This window comes from Peromyscus californicus, unplaced genomic scaffold (genome assembly GCF_007827085.1).
Source record: "Peromyscus californicus insignis strain IS unplaced genomic scaffold, ASM782708v3 Scaffold_21__1_contigs__length_65335640, whole genome shotgun sequence".
NCBI classification, from domain to species: domain Eukaryota; kingdom Metazoa; phylum Chordata; class Mammalia; order Rodentia; family Cricetidae; genus Peromyscus; species Peromyscus californicus.
This window is the reverse complement of record NW_026294514.1, coordinates 31071021-31092533: the sequence shown is the minus strand read 5'-3', so window position 1 is coordinate 31092533 and position 21513 is coordinate 31071021. Positions and strand designations below refer to the sequence as shown.

Sequence of the window (21513 nt, the reverse complement as noted above, 5' to 3'; positions counted from 1 at the left end):
CTCCGGCCTCCACCTCCCAAGCGCCTGGATGACAGGCTTATGCTAAGGTGCCCACTTGGAGCTCAGGATGAGAGTGTGTCAGCACTCTTCTAGCTGAGTGCAGCCCCAGCCCTCTTAGGCAACTCTTGGTGGTTCTTGGCTGGTTTCTTTCTCTCCTCTCCCTTGAGTTTGCTTCCCAGTCATTATGTTTTGCCGCTATTCCCTGTGGCACCTTGTCATCTTCAGAGACAGAAAATGCAGTGTTCTACCGCCTGAAATAAAGAAAAAAAAATCTTACAAAGCCATTTTTCCCCCTTCTTTGCTGAGTGGGGAGATGGGTGTCCATTTTCTTCTTTTCGGGGCGGGGTAGGGGGCGCCGGGAGAGACAGGGGGAGGAGAGGTTAAGAATATCTAAATATCACCGCACAGGCTGTAGCCAAACACTCCAGTACTCCCGCTGACTGGTTTCTTTGGAGTTCTAGTCCACAGACCTTGGAGTTTTCATAAACTCAGCGTCTACCCTACACGAAGCGGAGAGTTTTGTGTGCTCTGCGTTTGGATGACTGAAGTGGGCACGTGGAGGAAGGGGGTGGGTGAGGCTAGCCTCTGGGTTTCCACTGAACTTCTCAGTCAGTGAACTTCCTTGCCAACTTCTTTTCTTTCCTCTCTGTCTCTGTAACCGTCTGGTACTAAAAACAGCTGCATCTACAATGGTCATCGCCAGGAGAACAGCTGGACTCTGCTCCCAATCTGTCTTCTCTCCTTAAACTCAGGAACCGATGTTTCAGAGGAGGAAAGGGGTATTATCTGATTCCCCAATTTCCTCCAAATGGCGAAGGGAAAATGCCCTTCTCCGCTTCCACTCCGAGATGAGCACTGCGCGGCCGCCTGGGCCCTGCTAATAAAAGCGCAAAGCGTAAATGGCTTGGGGATTATTGGCTTTCGCCCTTGGACTGAGACGTGAGATCACGATTTTCAGCCGGGGGAAGGAACCGCCTCTACCAGGCTGAGAGGTCGCCGCTTCCCCTTCCTGCGCGGGTCCTGCATGACATCACGGTGAGCTCTTGCTGGTAGAGGGGGGAGAGGTGACTTCTCCCGGGACCTAGCCCCAGACAGGGAAGGCTAAACCAGATAAAAAAAGGAGGGGTGGGAGGAGTAATGTCGAGGAAGAGGAAAAAGGAAAAAGCGGGTCCCAGAACCACACCATCTATAGCGGCTGTGTGTACAGACAAAACGGAACAGCCTTAAGCAACGGCACCCCCAAATGCTTTCTGCCAACACCTCCCAGCCCATTTGAACCCTACTTTTAAGTCCAACATAAACCGATACAGAAAGAAGTCAGGAGACCTAGGTTGAGAGGATTAGGGGTACCTCAGTCAGGCGCTCCGGGAAGGACCAGAGCATCCGCACTGGGGTGGGGTGGGGTGGGGTGGGTGGACCGGAGGGCCGGGCGGGGGCGCAGCAGCCAGCGGTTGCCTCCCCCACCAGGCGACAGCAGCCAGAGGGGGGGAGGCAGAAGCGCCTCCTCCCCGCCGGGAGCCGGGGCTGCAGCGCAGGGGGAGGAAGGCGCCTCACCTAGCCCCCGATGAGGGGCGGATCATGCCATGGCAGCGCCGGCGAACGACAGCGGCGGCAGCACCCAGAGCCGGAGCAGCAGCCCCGGGAGCCGGGAGGGAATTGGGGGTACCGCGACGGGAGCTCGCGACGACGGGGACGCGGGCATCCGGGATGCCACCGCGGCGACCGCCCCCAGCCTCCCTCCGCTCGAGGACTACGAGTGCAAAATCTGCTACAACTACTTCGACGCGGACCGGCGCGCCCCCAAGCTGCTGGCCTGCCTGCACACCTTCTGCCAGGAGTGCCTGAGCCAGCTGCAGCTCCGCGCCGCCGCCGCCGCCGCCGCCGCCGCCTCCAGCGCGGCCCCTGAGCGCGCGCCGCGCCCGCCACCCTGGCACGGCCCGCCCGGCGCCATCGCGTGCCCGGTGTGCCGCCACCGCACGCCGCTGCCGGACAGCCGCGTGCACGGCCTGCCCAGCAACACCAAGCTCGCCGAGGCCTTCCCGCTGGCTCTGCGAGCCGCGCACGATCCCCTGCCCCAGGACCGGCTCCCGCCGCTGGCCTCCCGCCGCCCCGCGCCCACCGCCGCCCCGCCGCCAGCCCCCGCCCCGCCGCCCCCGCAGCCGGCGCCACCACCCGCTGAGGACGCCGCCCCCGGGCCTCGGGGCCGCCCAGGTCTCCGCGCCCCGGGAGCCTACGAGAGCTGTCAGAACTGCAAGCGCGCGGCGCTCACCGCCGGCTGCGTGTGCGTGGTCTTCTCGTTCCTCTCCATGGTGGTGCTGCTGTTTACGGGCCTCATCTTCGTCAACCACTACGGTGGCGGCGGCGGCGGCGGCGGCGGCGGGGGTGGGGGATCCCCCGGCAGCGGTTCGTCCCCCGGCCCCGCCCCAGCTACCGGATCGCCCTCGCCCTCGCCCGTAGGACCCATCTGTCTGTCAGTGGCTAGCATCCTAGCGCTCTTCTCCGTGGTGGTCACCTGGATCATCTGCTGGCTCAAGTATCGGCCCGAGGGGGCGGCCGCGGCCTCGGCAGGAAGCGGAGGCAGTGGCTCCAGGGCGCGGGCGGCCGCAGCTCCCGGTGGTGGTGGCAGCGGCGGCGGCGGCGGCGGCGGCAGGAGAAGCGACACGTAGAGGGACGGCACACCCGGTTCCCGGTGCATCGCCTGCCCTGAGAGGCCCCAGAGGACCCGGCCTTGGGCTCGGTGCGCTGGGGTTTCTGCCTACCTTCGTCTGTGACCATGGACCACCTAGTCAAGGCGGAGCCTCCATTTCTCGCTTCTCGGTCTTTCCGTTCCCTACTTTCTTTACCTTGGGCGAGGCAGGGATGCTGGTGTGTGGGGGTGACGGGGTGGGGGGTCCCTTTTACCCAGATCTCTGCTTTATACGCCACCTCACCCTCAGCAGAGTGTGTGGCTGTCCCTTCCCAAAGTCTGAGGATGTGCAGAAGGCGGATTCCTGGTGCCTGGGACTTTGGCATTCATTTAGGGGTGCCGGGCGCGCGCGTGCTCGTCCACAGCAGTTGTGAATGGACTTGAATTGCCTAAAAGAAGAATGAATGAGATGTAAAAGTAAATGATCTTCCTGCTTCTCAAAGATCCCGGGAGGGCAGAAACTAATGAACAGTCTGGATCCTCACGCCGAGGGATGCGCCTCTGGATGGACTTAGCCCTTGCTGGCGTCTGAGCGGTGCTGGGCAGGTGCTCAGCGCGCCTGCGCATCCCAGGCCGCCTCTGCTCTCCCTCTAGTTGGCACGTACTGGTTGGTGATCCGCTGCTTTCCGCCTGGTGGCTGGAGCCGAGCCCAGAAGTCCCATCTCCTGGAGGCTTGCGGTTGTTTTATTCACAGTGTTACTGCCAGGAAGTCATTTTCATCTTCTGTAACCGGACTCGACTCAGGGAGCTTAAAGAGCTTGACCTTCTTTCTCTCAAAACTGACTGACTGTTGCCCCCACCTGGAAGACACTGAAAGCTATTTACACAGAGTATAAACTATAGGCTTCCCTTTTTCCCCGTGACTTACCCCCTACCCACCCCCCACACTCTCACATTTCACTTAAAAATAATTTATTTTGAATATATAAATCTGGAAGTTTTGCACATTAAGATCTCTAGAGGCTTTTTGAGCGTTTCATTTCTGTCTTACCTCTGATCCAAACACATTTCAGAACAAGAAGCAGAAAACCAAGGTGTGTTAGTAATTCAGTCAAGATTTTATACTGTGAAACAACAACTTTCAACTCTGTGAAAACATAGAATAATGCCCAAAGATGAAACTGAAAAGTGTCTCTGCCTCTGATGATTATCCAGAAAATGTACATTTATCACCTTTTGAGTTTGGCTTTCTGTTATCATGGAAATCATTGAAATGTCCACACCCATTGGGGGGGGGGATACATATCGACCTGATTTTTGAGACTAAAGGGAATGATTTGTGAGTGTATACTTCACATGATGTAGTTGCCTTTTTAAAAGAAAAACGTGGCTCTAAATGTATTTTGTATGGAAACAAGTGTCTTATTCCATCTTTTGAAAGTTGGAAAAAGATAGTTTTCATGCTTTGAAGAAAATCAGAGATGTCATGGGGGGGGAGGTGTTGTTTTTCCTCATGTATTATGTCGTCTGCATGATGCCTTGACACCTTCCTAGTGACTGAACTTGAGTGAAGCATTTATATGTATCATACGAGTGAAATAATTTATTGGCCATCCATAAGTATCGTGGCTACAACTTAGGAACCACAATATGGTGTGTTAGATGTCTTAGTTGTCTTAATAAACATAGGAAGTGTTTATAGAAAATAAGCCACACTGGTTTTGGTACAATTTTATTTCATGGTGGAATTGCTCCAAGCCATTTGCACAGCCTTTCTTTTCCTTGGATACACATTTTCATCCAAGTCCCAACTGCACATTTTGAATGAGAAGGTAACTCACATTCTAGAGTGTGGCTGGTTAATTTTGTGTGTATTTCTGAGCTTTTTTTTTTCCTTTAAAGAAATTTTCCTGTTTTTTTTTTTTCCTGTTTTTTTTTTTTTTTAAATGTGTGTGGGTGCATGCATGTCTATGTAGCATGTGTGATCCTGGTGCCCATGGAAGCCAGAAGAAGGTTTTGGAACCCTTGGAACTGGAACTGTGAGAAGCCATTGGTGTCACCATGGGGGTATTGGGAATTTAACCCTGGTCCTCCAGTGCTCTAACCACTGAGCTTCTGGCTCAGCCTCTGTTTCTGAGCTTTAATAAGACTCCCTGAAGACTCGCTGAGAACTGTTGTAGTATTCTGGAGAGAGAAGAGTGTAGTCCCTGTAGCTGTAACATCCACAAAGATGTTCTGACATCACACCGCTCTTGGTTTCTGTGAGCTGTGTCAAGTCCCAAATAAGAGTCACATCCCAGAGATGAGTTGAGATTTGTTTATACCCCAAACAGCTTGTGTTGCTTTTATATTTATTTATATGTTTTATTCACCCTTTCCCTCCTCCCGTGCCTCCATTCTGTTTGTAATCACTGTGACCAAAACGCATCTATACACGTATATCTGTGTTTGTGTGGATGTATATGTATGGCATATGCACACTAGGAACAGACCTTGGCTTTGCGGATGTGGCCATGCGTACACAAACATGTGTTTGCTATTTCATTCCCTTCGACTGGCAGCCCTGAAGTCTGCCCAGAGTTTCTTGGGGGCCAGCTTGTTTCTTACTTACAGTTTATTTATGCTCCACAGAAGTGAACCAATGATGTAGGATGAACTGTTCCTCACACAGAAGGAATGCGTCTTTGAGTTGCCCCCATCACAATGAGAGCCACATTTTTGCTTCTTTCACGGATTACGCATGTAGATTTCCTGTGAAAGTTGAGTTAAAATCGTTGGAAAAATCAACGTTAGGTACCCTTAGAGGCTCCGTACTTAGACGTATTTTTCACCTTGGCTGACCTTGCTTTGGTTGCTAGTTTCTAACTTTGTCACCAGAAATGGAGTGGCAGTAAAATGAGGTGGCAGAAATGTTTGTCTGCTCCTCCGACATTCAGATGTGTGAGCCCTCTCCCATTTGATTTAACCATACACCTTTTGCTATTTTTATATTTATACACATCCTTTATCCCCCCTTTCTTTACCTCCAGTGCAGAGATTGTTTGTAATTACTATAGCAAATTGCATCTCCACATGCATATATGTTGTGTATATGAAAATCTCTCTGTCTCTGTCTCTGTCTCTGTCTCTCTCTCTCTCTGGTTTTTCAAGACAGACTGTATAACAGCCCTGGAATTTGCTTTGTACACTAGTCTGGCCTCTAATTCACAGAAATACAGCCTCCTGAGTGCTGGAATTAAAAGTGTGCACCACCATGCCTGGCTTGGGTATGTCTTAAATATGCACACTAGTAACAGAACTTGTATTCCATATGTGGAAAGGTCTGGCATATAAGCATCTCAGAAAAAGCAGGGGTTTGGAAAGTCATTGGTGGAATAATATCTGAACTGTCTAGAGGGCTTCTGGGATAATGGGAGGCACGTTCCCATCTTCCCATGACAATTTTCCCCTCAGCATTTGTTGCTGTTGTTTTTGTTTTTCCAGACAGCGTTTCTCTTTGTTGCCTTGGCTCTCCTAGGACTTGCTGTGTAGACCAGGCTGGCCTCAAACTCAGAAAGATTCACCTGTCTCTGTCTCCCCAGTGCTGGGATCAAAGGAGTGTCCCACCATTGCCCAGCTTCCCCTCAGCATTTTAGAGGAGAGTGACTCAATCCTGGATAAGAAGGTCCAGTTAATCTCTATGTGGTCTGCCTTGCACAGCCTCTCAGGAACTTGGGGATCCCATCACTCCACTTGTGCCTGAGTGCAAGGCTGCAGATTCCCCTAAATTTCAGGCATTTATCCTGAGAGCAAGAGGTTGGATGCCTGCTTGCCCCTGCCCAACACTTCCTGATTTGACAAGCAGGATCCATCTCCAGAAAGCACATTCACACCTGCAGCCAGGAGATACCTTCTGAAGATCGCTTTCTCCTTATTTGGAAAGATGTTGGGGAATCATTTGACCTCTTTCAACTTCAGACTCTTCCTCTGTAAAATGAGAAGGAAAGTTCATCAGTGACCCACCTCTGCAGGCAGGCAGGAAGATTTGTGTTCACAGGAGGACTAACAGCTAAAATGCTGAAGCTTCCTCCACCCACGTTACTGCTTTCATTCAAGAATTTAATGTCCCTTTCGCAGACAGTGCTGTCATGTCTACTATCTGTCCCCAGATACCGGACCACTGTTTAAACCCTTCCCCAGGTTTAAAATTGCCTACAGAAGTCTTGTTTGTTTGCCCCATTGGGTGAGGGGGGGAGTGCCATTGTTTGTAACCAGAATGTAAAGTCAAGGACAGAAATCTCATTTTTCTGGTCTTCCCACAAAGCCTTGGTGAGTTCTCCACACAGAGTAAGTGGCTGATAAATAGTGTTGAGTTGGCAGAAGGAAAACTCTGAAATAAATTTTGGACAACTTGGCTCCTCAACTCAATCTGTCAGTAACTTCTGAGATTTGAGGTCCATAGGTAGGGGGGGGGCTTTCCTCTGCTTTATAAGGATTTTTTTTTTTAAGGGTGGAAAAACTAAGGGCCAAGGATTAGCACAGTTGGTGCAAAGAAGGCATAGGTCTGATCCCCAGGGGTGCCTAAAACTGAGCAGACGGTGCATGGTGCACTCCCGTCACGCCAGCCCTGCCTGCGGAGGGGGAGGCAGACCGATCCCGAGTTCAAGTCACCCTCAGCTCTATATGTAACCCGGGCTACACAAGAAACTCTGTCTCAAAACAAAACAAATGCATAAGAAATATATTTACAAAAAGCACTTGGAGTCCTGAGGGAGAATGAGACCCTGCAGGGGACCTCACACTGCGTAGTCAACAACGGAACCACAGTGAAGACAACTGGCTTCTGTTTCTAAGAGTTTCTGCATTGTGACATTTAGGATATGTTTATGAGCATGTTTGTACTGTGCTTTCTATAGCGAGTGGTAGAAGGGTCCCCCACAACACCAAGAATCAGTTCTGTTACATTGCGAATTACCTGATACTCCCTGTTTTATGAACTCTCAATCCTGTTCACTAACCTGCAAATTTTATGGATTTCTGTAGCTTCCGCCATCTGATTACTCTGATGCGACCCATCTGGTACTCTCTCACACAACTTAATTCCTAATTGTTAATATCTGTTTATTGCTAATAAACGGATTGGTAGTATCTTTATGTTTCTGCTTTCACACAAGGGAGTAGATTCAAATCATGGGCATGCATCTTTGTTAAATATACATTTCTCTTCCTTTGAAGTCCTGTTTTATTGGGGATCTTAGCGTGTGGCTTAAAAGGCTCCTATTATTCCAGCAGCCACTGTCTCATCCCTTAGATGAGTATTAGAAACAACTGGACTGGACCTTAGTTTGCAGTTCCGTGGATGAATCAAGTGCAGCGGAGGTTTTATCCGTAATTCACCAGGTCTCTTGATTGTCTGTGTAAGATAAGGCTTGTAAGGATTACCCCGTCCCTATTCCCTTCAATCAATTTTGATTCCGAGGTATCTGCTCTCTTAAGCAGACCTAAAATTTGCCAAAGAGAAGTAATTTTGTTTCCATGATAAATTTGCAACCACTCCTGATCATAAGACATTTGGGGAAGTGAGTGTTTATAATCCAATCACCAAGAATATTCCTAGGAGCTTCGGAAGAATGCGGGCATTTCCTTTACAAAAACAGTTGTCTTTGCATGTAAAATTGGATTATCTTTGGTTTAGAAATGCCAATTTCTAGGGGGTCCAGCATGTGTGGGAGGGGCTGGAATGAGAAGAGACAGGGTGGAAAAATCTTCCTAACCTATAATATTTCAAAACAAATCCCAACATAAGCATAAGAAAGTGTCTCATCTGTGCAGAAAGACACTTTATTTCAACAGCTTTTTCAGAAACCATGGACTGTGGTCCCCTCCGGCACTGAGTAGTTTCCATCACCTATAAATTAATATTTCTTTTTTGTTTGCTTGTTTGTTTTTCCAAGACAGGGTTTCTCTGTGTATAAATTAATATTTCTATTGTGTGCTCGTTGACAAAATAATTTTTCAATCGAACTTGAGGGGTCGAGAGGGTGTTACATCTAACCTTACGGTTTCGGGGGAGGTGGGGGGGGATTATAATTCCCAGTGAGAATTATAAAGCTTTTGTCTGGGGAAAACTATTGGAGGAGCAGCCTCAGCAAGGAAAATGATTTGTCTGCAAAGGCCTATTTCTTATGAGACACACAGAGCGAATTTATTTCTTATGGGAGCCTTCGGGCAGCGTCTCCACGCAGGTCCAGTTGTACCTGGCGGGCTGGGAGAAGTATGCGGAAGCGCCCTCCCTCAGGGACCGCTGTTGATTGGCCGGGGCCGGCCGGGAGGGGGGCGGTGAGGTAGTATTTCTAAAAGGCGCCCCAGGTGATTTTCTAAGCTGTTAAAATTGAGAGCCATATATTTCACACCTTAATGAAACGCCACTGTCTCCCTAATCTCACTTTAATGAACTCGACCCTGCTACTTTTGTTTTGTTTTAAATAGAAATTCCTTGAAGGAGATGGGCAGTTTTTGGATTTAGGAAGTGGCTATACTTTGGAACTTAGAGGAAGGCTATTTAATAGTTGAACCCTTGCTTTGGCTTCTCTCTCTCTCTCTCTCTCTCTCTCTCTCTCTCTCTCTCTCTCTCTCTCTCTGCTAATTATCCTAACCTAGGTGCAGTGCCTTCTAAATTGAGACTTTTCTGCGAACTTTCTTCCTACCCCGGTCACGGTGTCTGTGGTCTCAGACACTCAAGGAAACTGAGGCAGGAGGATTGCCTGAGTCCAGGAGTTTATTGCGACCAGCCTGAGCAATATAGTTTATTTGCTATAAACAAGCAAAGATTGGGAGCAGTTTCTTAATAACAAGGGAAGTCTTGCGGAAGTGAGCAGACTCTAACGACCTGTGTAGTTGAGGCCAGTGGCAGCTGAGAGGGCTAGCTACACTTAGCTCCTCTGGTGTTGGGGACAGGTGCCGATTTTGGCTCTGGCTTCGGTGTCAGAGCTTGCTTGCTGAGTCTTGAAATAATCACTGGGAGGGCTGTTAGGTTCCTTTACCAAGTTGCTTATGCACATTAATTCCATGCCCTTGGAACCAGGTGTAAATAGATTTGCCCTGACACAGACCCACCTTCAGTCCTGCGAAGCAAGGCAAGCCTTGATTTTTCTACCTTTGAGTGCAGTCACCTGCTGGGCCTCTGGATGAGGGAGAACATGTAGAGGCTGGCTCAGGGATCCACAGGCGTCTTCTGCTACCATCGGAAGACCTGGGGGCAGCTGTTGCGGTGAGGATGGATAGGGTGGAGAGTGGGAGAGGAGGGCAGTTGCTGCCTTAGAGTCAGCAGGAAAGAATACAGTATCCTGGGGCTGGGGTCTTCTCTATCGCCCCACTGGTGTTCTAAGCAGGACAGAATCCTTGACATACTTGGAGGCAGACTGGGATCTGCAACGCCCCATTTCCAGCCCAGGTACATATGCGTTCGAGATCCAGAAGGAGAGGACCAGGAGAATTCCAAGTCTCAAAGGTACCGTCCAGAAATGCGTGAAGGGAACCAGCTGCCTCAATACCTCACCTTTTCTGCAGAGATAAAAGGGGAACGGGAGGGAGAGGAGGAGAGGGGAGGAGGGGAGAGAGGAGGAGAGAGAAAAAAATGAGAGGAGAGGAGAGGAGAGGAGAGGAGAGGGAGGGAGGGAGGGAGGGAGGGAAAGAGAGACAGAGAGAGAGAGAGAGAGAGAGAGAGAGAGAGAGAGAGAGAGAGAGAGAGAGAGAGAGAGAGAGAGAGAGAGAGAGAGAATGCATCTCACTAGACCTGGCTCACTTGTTTACTACTTTATGCTGGTCTACAGGTCACAACCACCACACCAGATTTTATTCGGTGCTGAGGGTCGAACCCAGGCCTTCCTACCGGCCAAGCAAGTAATTTACCATTTAAGCCACTCCCCCAGCCCTGTGTCTGTGTCTTATCTACTCCGGCACCCGTGTAGCTAAGATGATTGGTTTAGTCTCTGCGGTGGTAGCCCAGGCTTTCTGCCTGCTAAAGCCAAGAGCTCTCCCACAGCTACACCTAGACGCTTTTTGTGTAACCTTGGTTTTCAGACCCAGGTCTCTCCGGTGACATTTCCCGACTTCAGGGTCTGAAGAGTATTATTATTTACGATGGACCAGAAGGAGTTGTTGTTGTTTTGTTTGTTTGTTTGTTTGTTTTGTTTTTCGAGACAGGGTTTCTCGGTGTAGTTTTGGTGCCTGCCGGTCCTGGATCTCACTCTGTAAATCAGGCTGGCCTGGAACTCACAGAGATCCGCCTGGCTCTGCCTCCCGAGTGCTGCGATTAAAGGCGTGCGCCAGGCGACCAGATGGAGTTTTTAACACCCCTAGATTCCCACCAGCTCGCCAGTTCTATTAGAACTAGCACAGGTACCCAGAGCAGGAGTGAGATGCGCAAGGGGTCGTTTTCCCCCTGCTGGGCGGGGATCTAGGGTTGTGATATCGCTGCCACCTGTGGCTGGGGAACCAGCCCTTGGCGGTTTGTGTCTGCCGCCTGATAACTGACCACGAACGAAGGAGCACATCGGTAATTCTAGCACTCGGGAAGCACGGGCAGAAGGATGGCTGCAGGTTCGAAGCCAGGCTGACCTACAAGTTCACACGGTATGAGGTCCAGTGTCTGTCACCTGGGAGCGCAGTGGGGGATACGGTAGGGAACCTTAGGGTTTCCGTTTGTAAATCACTCCTCGACCCCCAAAGGGGTCGCGCCTTCCGGCGCCTTCGTGCTGGCGCCTAGGACCACGGTCCTCTCAGCCCCACAGTCCAACCCTGCCACCCGGCTGGACCGGGATGCAGAAGCAGGTGGGGAGGTGGCGGTTAGCAGGGAAGGCAGCAGGTGCTCAGCGCCAACGAGGACCTCAGGAAGCCCCAACCCAGCGCTTTCCAAAACCAGTGCTGTTCGCTGCAGGGAGGCCGGAAGACGCGAAGTCTTTGAAGTCTTTCTGCAAATAGTCTTGTGCCTATTATGTGTCTCACCTGCCTACAACGTGTCTCGCTAGAATTCTCAAGTCCGTCTTGGCTAAAACGGGGTCCCTAGAGAAGCAGAAACGCTTGTGTAAAATAAACAAAAAGTTTGTAGTGGCTTTACACCAGGAGATGTGTTTTAAAAGGTCACCGAGGTGGGGTACATTTCTGAATTATTTTCTATAGAAATGAGCTAGTTTCGCGCTCTTCCTCCCTCCCTCCCTTTCTCCTTCCCTCCTTCTCTCTCTCTCCCTCTCTCTCTCTTCTTAGACAGGGTTTCTCTGTGTAGTTTTGGCGCCTTTCCTGAATCTCGCTCTGTAGACCAGGCGGGCCTAAAACTCACAGAGATCCGCCTGGCTCTGCCTCGAGAGTGCTGGGATTAAAGGCATGCACTTTCTCAAAGCATCAAAGGCAACCTTTGGCTGAGGGTGATGTCCTACGTTTGGGATCCTAGGAGTAAAAAGACCAAGGCAAGAGGTTGGTGAGTTTTAGGCCAGCTTAGGATTCACAGTGAGTCCCTATCTCCAAACCAACCAGCCAACCAACAACTAAATAAACGTGTTGAAAATTATTAACAGAACAAGGCAAACAAGGAAAGTGACAATTTTAGGTAGCTTCCTGATCTCAACTCTTACGGATTTGATTTGATTGGAAATTGAGGATTTCTGGCTGCAAAGATCAGCAACTAAGGTTGTTCTGAGTTCAAAATCGCACCCAAGTTTCCTAGCTGTGTGTCTTTGGGCAGGCTTATTAGCATTTCTGCTCTCTTACCATCACTTAACTGGCTGTTTTGAGCTGTAAGTGAATTGAGAACATTGCCAGCTTAAACGATGCGACCACTAAACATATTAGTCTTATTATTTAACTAGTGTTGTCAGTACATACGGATTCCTGTTGGGGAATATTATTTTAAGGTGCATTACTTTTGTTTGTGTTGCCCTTGTTTAACTCTGTGAAGCTGTGTTACTGTGGCTGTCTAAAACACCTGATGGTCTAATAAAGAGCTGAATGGCCAATAGCAAGGCAGGAGAAAGGATAGGTGGGGCTGGCAGGCAGAGAGAGTAGATAGAAGGAGAAATCTGGGAGTGGAAGAAGTGGCCAGAAAAGAAGGAGGACTTCAGGGGTCAGCCACCCATCCACACAGCAAGCCACGTAGTAGAGTAAGACTTCAGAAGTAAGAGAATGGGAAAAGCCCAGAGACAAAAGGTAAATGGAATAATTTAAGTTAAGGAAAGCTGTCAAGAAACAAGGCAAGCTAAGGCCAGACATTTATAATTAAGAATAAGCCTCCATATGTGATTTATTTGGGAGCTGGGTGGTGAGCCCCCCAAAAGAGCAAAACAACAACAGATTCCCCCAATTCTACTGAGATGGTTAATTTGTTTGCTAGAGTAGGGAACTTCAGGCTGTCTAAGCTCTTAGGCTGTCAATGCCAGGATCTGGACATATCTTTTTAGTTTCATAGAATAAGACTGAGGCTGAGATTGAATGACAGAGAAGAAGGCAGAAGGGGTGGCTTACCAGGTTGTGGTACTGGAAAGGAGATGATGATGTTTTCTTCTGGAATCCCCACTCTGACACTTCCATAATGTATATTTTGTTATTTATTTTGACTCTTGACTTTTGTTGTTGAGACAGGGCTCCATGTAGCCCAGGTTAACCTCAAACTTAATATGAAGCCTAAGTTAGCCCCGAGCTCCTGATCCTACTGTCTCAGTCTCCCTGGTGCTGGAATTATAGGCATGTGCCCCTAGGCTGGGGCTCTATAACTTCTCCAAGGATAGATGTTATTCACATGTTTTTGGCATGCTATTCACATGCCCTCATTTTTCCCAAGAGCCTTGCATTTCATAATTTGAGATGGCACCATCCACGCTCTATCTAGCTTTTTTTTTTTAAACAAAGGAATTTCTCAATCTCGAGAGTGAAACAAATTGAATTATTAAGCCAATGCTAAGTGAAGGATCTGAGGGCACAGTAATGTGGACTGTCATGTTTTCCTTCTAGAAGGTCCTTTCACCTCAGAGGTCTTGCTGTCCCCAACTGTGCATTCCTTGGGCATGCAGGAGTGGTGCAGGGACTCACTTTCTATCTCCAGACATTGGTGTGTTCTTCTAGTCATTCTGTCCTGCTGAGTGTGATCCCTCCAGGCTCTTCCCCTCTCAGTTGGGAATAACCTTCATCATCATCATCACCACCACCACCACTACCACCACCACCATCATCATAGTAGCTTTGAGCTAGAAAAGGTCTTGCTTTCTCCTTCTCGGTCTGATCTGACATTCTGGAAACCACACAGTTTGCTCTGCTCTTCTGACCTTTGGATCTATAAGCTCGGCCCTTTGGATGATCTTGTGCAGAGATGGCCCTTTCCATGACAAGGGGTGACATTCGTGTGTCTCTCATAACAGGGCTGCTGGTCCCTCTGAGAGTATCTCCAGCTCTGGAGATCTTACAGTGATTCTCTTTCCACATGGAACTGCTTCAGTTTTCTGTTCTTCCTGCAGACACAGGGTCAAGGTATTGGGACACTTTGCTTCATCCGTTGTTGGAGACAGATGAGAGTGGTCCCCTTTAGGGGAGCAGTTACTGTCCTAAGAACTCGGGAGCCTCTTTTCAAGCTGCCAATGTTGTCAGCTCTACTTCCTCCTCCTTGGTCCCAAACTCCCAAGGCTTTTCAAGGATGCTCTGATGCCAACACCTTCCTGTTAATAGCTTGCAGAGTCCTATGTGCAGTGTTCTTCTTTCTACAGCTCTCCTTGTGTCTTTTCTGCTTGCCTCAAAAATCCACAAGCGTGTGTGTATGTGTGTGTGTGTGCGCGCGCGCACAATGGCTGGCTCCTTAGAACCTCCATCTCCTCTGATTTTCTGGAGAGAATTTTCTGCAGTGTAGTGGATGAGAGCAACAGGTCCAGGGGAGTGAGGACCTGAACACTGTGTTTCATCTTCTGTCAAATAAAAACTCCATTTGCAGTCAGAGGTGGCCAAGATGAGAGATGAGGATACCCAAATGTTGTGACTGCCTTTGGTCCCAGAGGTGACCTGTGAACAAATGAACAGGATCTCTTCTTAAGGACTTTCCAGGGAAGTAAAGGAAGGGACCAAAGCCCAAGTGTGACCTGGCCAATGAAGTGGCAGGGAAGAGGAAGAGACTCTTGGTGTGACCAAGGGGGAGCAGGGAGTGCTAGCTCTGGTTACTTCCCTCACCCCCCATCCTGTCCCAGTCATCTTCCCTACCCCCCTCCAGCTTTTCCAGCCAGTGGCTGCTCCAAGCAGGCCACAGGGTGTGTTTCTCTACAAGACACAGGTACCCAAGACTGTGGGCCAGGGTGGGGCACCTCCCTGCATCCCCTCTAAAGAGAGCTAGACTTTTTCTGCTTCCAGAAGAAGCTCCAAAAGGACTATCAGGCTAAAAGAGCACAAGGAATGGAGTAAGGCTGGCTAAGCAATCCTCTAGGGCAGGGATATACTGAGGGCTGTACTTCCAAAGCTGAGCTTCCTATAGTGTTTATAATTGGGTTGCAAAGCCAAGGAAGTCAACTAGGAACAGATGAAGTGTCCCTCGGGGTACAGGAAGAGGGATTTGCAGGTCATACATCATCCACTGAGGCCTTAGAGGTCATTATTGTGACTTTGAGCCCTGAACCCCCCCCCCACACCTTTTAATTCTTACAGAAGTGGGGAAATTTCAGTCTAGACTCAAGATACCAGGAGGGCATGACTTGCTAGTGTAGTGTTGGACAGATGGGGTTCGAGTGGGGATGGGCAAGGATAGGCCAAGACGCCAATTCCAGAGGAGTGGTCACCCCAATTACTTGCCAGGGCATCCTTCCATAAGTACCTAGAGGGCTCTGCATCCCAGGAGCAGAGTGCCATGGGGTGAAGAACCTGGAATTATCTCCCACCACACCCCCACCCCTGCCCCATTTCCAGCCAGCTTTTCCACTGGCTGCCGGGAAGCTGAGACCTTTCTCTCTGCCAAGAACTGGAGTGTCTCTGCTGCAGCACAGGCCACCTGGCCCCTGGCCGGGCGCTATGTCCTTAGGGGACCAGAAGGCATTGAATGCTTGAACATCTAAAATCCCCACCGCTTCACTATTTAGGGAAGATCTCATAGATGTTATGGGGAGGCAGACTGGACTAGGTCTTTACTTCCTATCAAGAGGGACGAAGATGACCTGAAACTCCCAGGATCGCAGCTCTGCCAGAGTTCGGGCCTTGGAAGATTTTTATCAGGCTCTTCTCGCACACCAGGAAGTTGGAAGACAACCCGGAGTTGCAGGAGCCAAGAGAGGACTCGGGTGGAGGGTTTGGGCCAGGAACGTTCCCGAACTAGTTGTGCAAACAAGCGCATGCCCAAATAAGGGATGCTCTTGGGTGGAGGCTTTTCCCTAGCTGGGCGGGTGGCAGGAGCCAGGGGCAAAGAGGACTCGGTTTGTAGGAAGGCCTGGTCGCCACCCCACCGGAGCTGCCGGCCGCTGCTGCCGGGGACAACCCAGAAAGATAAAAGCAGTGGTGACATTTCGGCTCCTCCAAATGTGCTCTGGGAAAGGATCTGGCGTGCATGGTACTTTCGCTTTGGGGCGTGATTGATGCGAGCCGCGCTCTGAGGGCTGAGTAATTAATAAAGATTACACTCGTTTTGTCGGAATGTCTCTCTTAATTAATGGAGAAGGGGGGGTCGCTGAGGGTGATTTATTTGCATTGGGAATGCTCGCTAAGCAGTGCGAGCTGCGAGCTCCGTGGTGGAGGAGGCCAGAAGCACTCAAGACTAATTGGCAATCAGTGGGTGAGGGGTTCTTGTAGGGATCGGTGTACCCCACCTTCATTTCTTTGCCCTGCTGTCTAGGAGGTTCCATTCCCGGAGCTCACCTCCAACTCCCCTCCAGGCCCTCTGCTCCAGAGGAGCCTCCCTTTCTTGAGAAGAGGTAGTTGGGTTGGGAGGGCACTCGCCAGCTCCCTGCGGACCGCAGTAGCCTCTGAGCTGCCTCTGACCCACCCAGAGGGCACGAGCTTGATTCCTACTCCTCACCCGGGATCATCTACTCCTGGTTTTCCCCAGGTTTTTGGTGGGTGTTCTGGGAGCCGAGGGCCAAGGAGAGCGAGCGCGGGCTCTCTGTTTCTAAGGCTAAGGTTTACACGGAAACTCACCCTCTGCCTATTAGCGGGCCTGTGCTTCTTGGTATACGGGTGTGCTAAGTTCACTCCCCCACACCCGGCATTACAGTCCCTCTCCACCAGCCCAGGAGAAAAAGTGTCCCCTATAGCCCCGCTGCTTAAAAATGCGCTCTCGTTGGCTCCTCTTGACTTCCCCATTCCCTCCGCAGTGGAATAAGGTGGAGGTGACAGAGTGGCCCCCTAGAAGGGCGGCAGAGCCAGGAAGCAGCTTCAAAGGTTTCGGTAACGACTCTTCGGCCTTTATTTATGTCCCTATTAATACAATATCCATCATATGCAGATATCGATCTTTATCCTTTAAACTGATACGCTGAGAATCAATTAGCCATGCAGATTACATTTCCTACGTATCCGAATGTTAATCTTTCAGTCTCAGGGCCGGTGATATATATTTTTGCAGCCAGATAGTATTGGATTTCGTTTGGAAAAGAAAAGAAAAGAAGAAAGGCTCTCTGGCGTGCATTCCTCTTGGGGCTACTTGTCTTGACTCTTGGCTCTATGCTGGGAATTGGAATACTCCTCGTGAAGGGTTTTTTTTTTTTTCTTCCCTCTTCTCAAGAAGGGGCAAACCTTCCACAGTGACTTTAGTGAGTTGCCACCACTCAGACCCAGGACAGCTATCTGCAAGATGACTTTGAGAGGGCCTTGCCGGTGGCGTCTGCACAGCAGTTGCACGCGCTAAATTCTGGCGTCTCTCTGGCTGCTTCTTCGTTTCATTGTCCGAGATGGTCAGTTTTCATCTGTTCAGAGTTACCCTCGTGATTCTCCTGTTCCCAAGCAGCTTGGGATTTAAAATAATTCTGCTCCCACTCTCGCCTAGAGAAAAAAGAAATTGTATTTTTAAAGGAGATGAGCATTTTCCTTTGACGGGGGCGGGGGAGGGCGGGGGTGAGGGTGTGGAGAAAAAGTTAGAGAAGGAGAAACTGGTTTAGAGTCTAGGAAGGAACTTAGCGCTTAAGTCGTGTCCAGCGATTCCACCACGGCAGAGTGATTCTTGGTCAGAGCGGGTTTTTGTTGTTGTTATTTGTTTGTTTGTTTGTTTTTTCTCGATCCATCTTTCCTTTCCTCTATTTTTTTCTTCCTTCTTTTTCGGTATCTCCCCACCCCACTTTTCTTCTCTCCCCTCCCTTATCCTCTTCTATCCACCCTCTTCACCATAAGAAAGTCTTAGGATCCTGAAAACAGCAGTCCCTCCCAGCCTAGCTAAGTTGCCTAGTCCGCCTCCGAGCGCACTCTCCAGCTGTGAGTCTGTTCCAGGCAGGTGCACGTGGCAGCTTCCGGTTGTCCCCCCCCCCCCTCCTAGCTCCAGGCCTGCTCCCCGCAAGGCTTTAGCTAGATCGAATCCAGCTTAGAGGCTGGAAACCCTGCTTCTTCCACCTGTTGAGATTCCTCCGCTCAGGTGGCTGCAGCGGCTCCCGCTCCGGGACTCGTCTTTAAAACCCAGCAAGATCGCGGCCAGCGGCCTCCAGCTGCGCCAGCGGCCTCCAGCTGCGGTGACTCCCCTGTGACTGGCGTCCAGGCTCGGGGGACACCCTGCACGTGAACATTGGTTTTTGAGTTTTTTCTTCTTGCTCCTCTTAATTAACTGAACCTCATCCCTCCGATTGAAATCATCCGGCACAAAAAAATCTCCTGTGCGTCCTCGAAGGGATCAGATCCAGAGGAGCGGTGTCACCCCTCTGCCCTGATGCCAACACCGAGATGACTCAGAAACAAGTCTGCACTCATTCCAGCCAGCGCAAAGGCCTGTTACCTCGCCCGCCACATCACCACCGCTTTCCTTTCCTACTCCACCGCCCTGTCAGCCCTTAGAGCAGGATTCACAGTGCGGGCACTTAGGTCCAGTCTCCCTGGGACAGGAGTTCCCGGGAGGATCATTTGTCTACCTTCCTGTTCCAGTCAGCAGTCCTTAGAAAGTTTGTAGACCTCGCTTCTCTGGCTCACTGCTCGAACTGCTCTCCCCTCCCTCAACCTCTCTGCCTGCCTCCACACAAAGGCGACCCGGGCTGCTCCGGGTCCTAGTCAGGCAGTCCCCAGGCTAAGGAAAGCCCTTTCTCCTTACCCCCTAACCACACAGACACACCAGAGCCAGACCTCCGCTCACAGGCAGTCCCGGAACTGGCTCTTTTAGAGATCAAGTCCTCCTCCTCAGTTTACTCCCATCAACGCGTGCAGCGAGGATGAATGTATTATTATTATTACTGTTATTATCATTATGATTAATTTGCAAGACTCCCCCGGCAGCGGCAGATCACCATCGTGTTTATATAAAGATGAATCTTGCAAATGAACTTCTGTAAGACTAGAGAGTCGCAGGTTCTGCCGTTAAGTTGGCTTTCAATTTTGTTTAAAAAGTTTTCTCTTCCTTTTTCCTTTTCCTTTACTCTTTCTTTCCAACGAACCATATGTTCTTTATTGCCAACCCGCTCTAAGTTCCCCCAAGGACCCCTCTGCTACAGGGGCATGGCAGGGGCAAACCCGCGGTGGCTCACCCAGACATTGCAATGCGGGCGCCCAGATCTGCATCTTGTTTCTAAATCCAAGCTCAGCCTGCCTGATTTTTTTTTGATGGAGAGAAGAGCGGCGCCAACGCTTTTTTGACAAGCGACTGTGGAATTGGGGCGCAGAATGACCGACCTTGATGCTGTGGTGGCCGCGCTGCTGCTGCGCGGATTTAAACCCACGCGTTCGCCAGTAGGTAACACTGCTGGTCAGGAAGCCCGTGACCCGGAATCTAGAGTTTTATTTGACTCCTTGTCGTAGGACTGTGGGTTCCTCGGCGGTTGTCCCACTGTATCCTGCCGCCCAGCGGTGCAGTAAAGTAAACCTCTACCTCCCCACCCTCGTGGGCCGGTCCCTGCCTCAGCGACTGTCCCACCAGACCCAGCAGAAAGATCCCCGGAGGCCTTCACCACCAGTTTCCTCCTCTCTCTCTCTCTCTCTCTAACATTATTTTACATAGATTATAATTCTGGGTTAAGACTTTCCTCCTCCTAGAATCCTAGATCATCTCTGGGAGGCCTGGGGAAGCTCCTGCATGGACAACCCCTCCCTCCAGGCCGTGGCCCCCAAATGAGGAGGCTGCCTAGAGGAAAGGGTTGCCAAGCCTGGGCAGAAGCCACTCCAGGCCTTTGGGATGTAGATTCCCGGATCCACACCCGCTAGCGGAACTAAGAACTACGCATAGTCCACTCAGGCTTGAACTGTCAGTCTAACCTATGTTACCCGAAACATCTCTAAAGTGTGTGTGTGTATGTGTGTGTGTGTGTGTGTGTGTGTGTGTGTGTGTGTGTGTGTGTGTAGAGGGAGGATACAGGAGTCAACCACAACGTTCCGTTCCCTTCTTCATCCCCACATGTTGCAAGGGTTAGATTATACTATTTTTGTCCTCAAGACTCAAATGTCATTTTACAAATATGTGAATGGCAGGGTTGGATGCCAGGATCGTTCCCAGGATTGTTGCAGGCACTTCCCTGGACACACTGGAGGTTGACCATGCCCCTGAGGTGAGGTATAGCGCTGTTGTCCAAACCTGGGTTCTCCCTCCTAGAGCTACCGCTGGCACTCATTTGTCTAATTAGTGGCTGTACCATGGCCATATTGAGCACCTGGACTTGGTAGCCCAGCGGCTGCTAGCTGAGGCAAGCGCTGTGGGTGGAGACTCTTGACACAGGTTGTAGGGATGGGTGGTTTCAGCTTCCAGCCACACTGGGGATAAAGGGGGGAGAGAGAGAGAGAGAGAGAGAGAGAGAGAGAGAGAGAGAGAGAGAGAGAGAGAGAGAGAGAAGTCAAGCCTTCTAAACGTCTGGGAACCAGGAATTGCCAGACCCCATGGTGGTAACTTGTTGTGGGCTTCTTCCAAGTCTGGTTTACCTGGTTTGGTTTGGCAGGGTAGGTGCCACGGTCAGAAGATCCTCAGCCAATGTCCCCCACCACCTGGGCCTTCACCATGGAGTTTTAGAAATGGTCTAGCTGCTGCATCCACTCAGTGCCCCCAGGACCTCTGGGGCCTTCTGGGCAGAGATGAGTTGGCCTTATCCTTTAGTTTAGCATGTGAAATGGAGAGTTGCTGGGCACGGGAGGAAAGGAACTCAGTCATTGCCCCTACCCCTACCTCATCTCCTCTGCCTCTGAGTATCCATTTTCCTAGCAGGTGGTAAGTACTATTGAAGTACTATGAAGGTGCTGTTGAACTGGCATCCATGAGCTGTTCAGCTGGCAATACTTCCGTGGAAGTGTCCCAGAGGACTCTCCGAACCCAGAAAGGAATCTGCAGCGACTTATTACAAACAAGTTACCATTCCTGGCTCTCCAGCAGGATCAGCCCCTCTGGAGAACTGAAGCATACCACTAAAGCCTTGAACTAAAAAAACAGAGGAGACTCGGCCCCAGAGGGCTCTAACCCTCAAGGAGGGATCCCTTTTCATGGAGTGTGCAGCCTGAATTTATACCCTCTTGAAGTTCACCTTGGGTCCCTCATCCTCCCGCGGATTAAAGCTGACCTTACAGAGAGCAAAACCCGGCTCTGCTCAGCTATGGAGAGGGGAAAAAAAAAAACTTGGGAAAGTCTGGCTCCTCAGTTGCTATGGCTGTGCTGAGCTTTAGAAAACACGTACTCAGAACTTGAAGGACCCCAGTCCCGAAAAGGGGAGTGAGAAAGTTGTGTGCCCTGACAAACTGAATCATTTAATATAAAACTTGGTTAAGCAGGACTCCCGGCACACAGCTTCTGGGCT

The 21513-nt window shown here is 50.3% G+C and overlaps 1 protein-coding gene across 1 annotated transcript; it reads left to right on the top strand.

The window, feature by feature from the left end:
• The first annotated feature begins 266 nt into the window (after nucleotides 1–266).
• LOC128117734 (forkhead box protein D1) lies at nucleotides 267–4341 on the top strand. Its single transcript, XM_052749975.1, has 2 exons — nucleotides 267–1035; nucleotides 1468–4341. Exon 2 carries the CDS (start codon nucleotides 1584–1586, stop codon nucleotides 2664–2666), a length of 1083 nt encoding a protein of 360 aa, XP_052605935.1. The 5' UTR covers nucleotides 267–1035; nucleotides 1468–1583; the 3' UTR covers nucleotides 2667–4341.
• Nucleotides 4342–21513: the final 17172 nt, after the last annotated feature.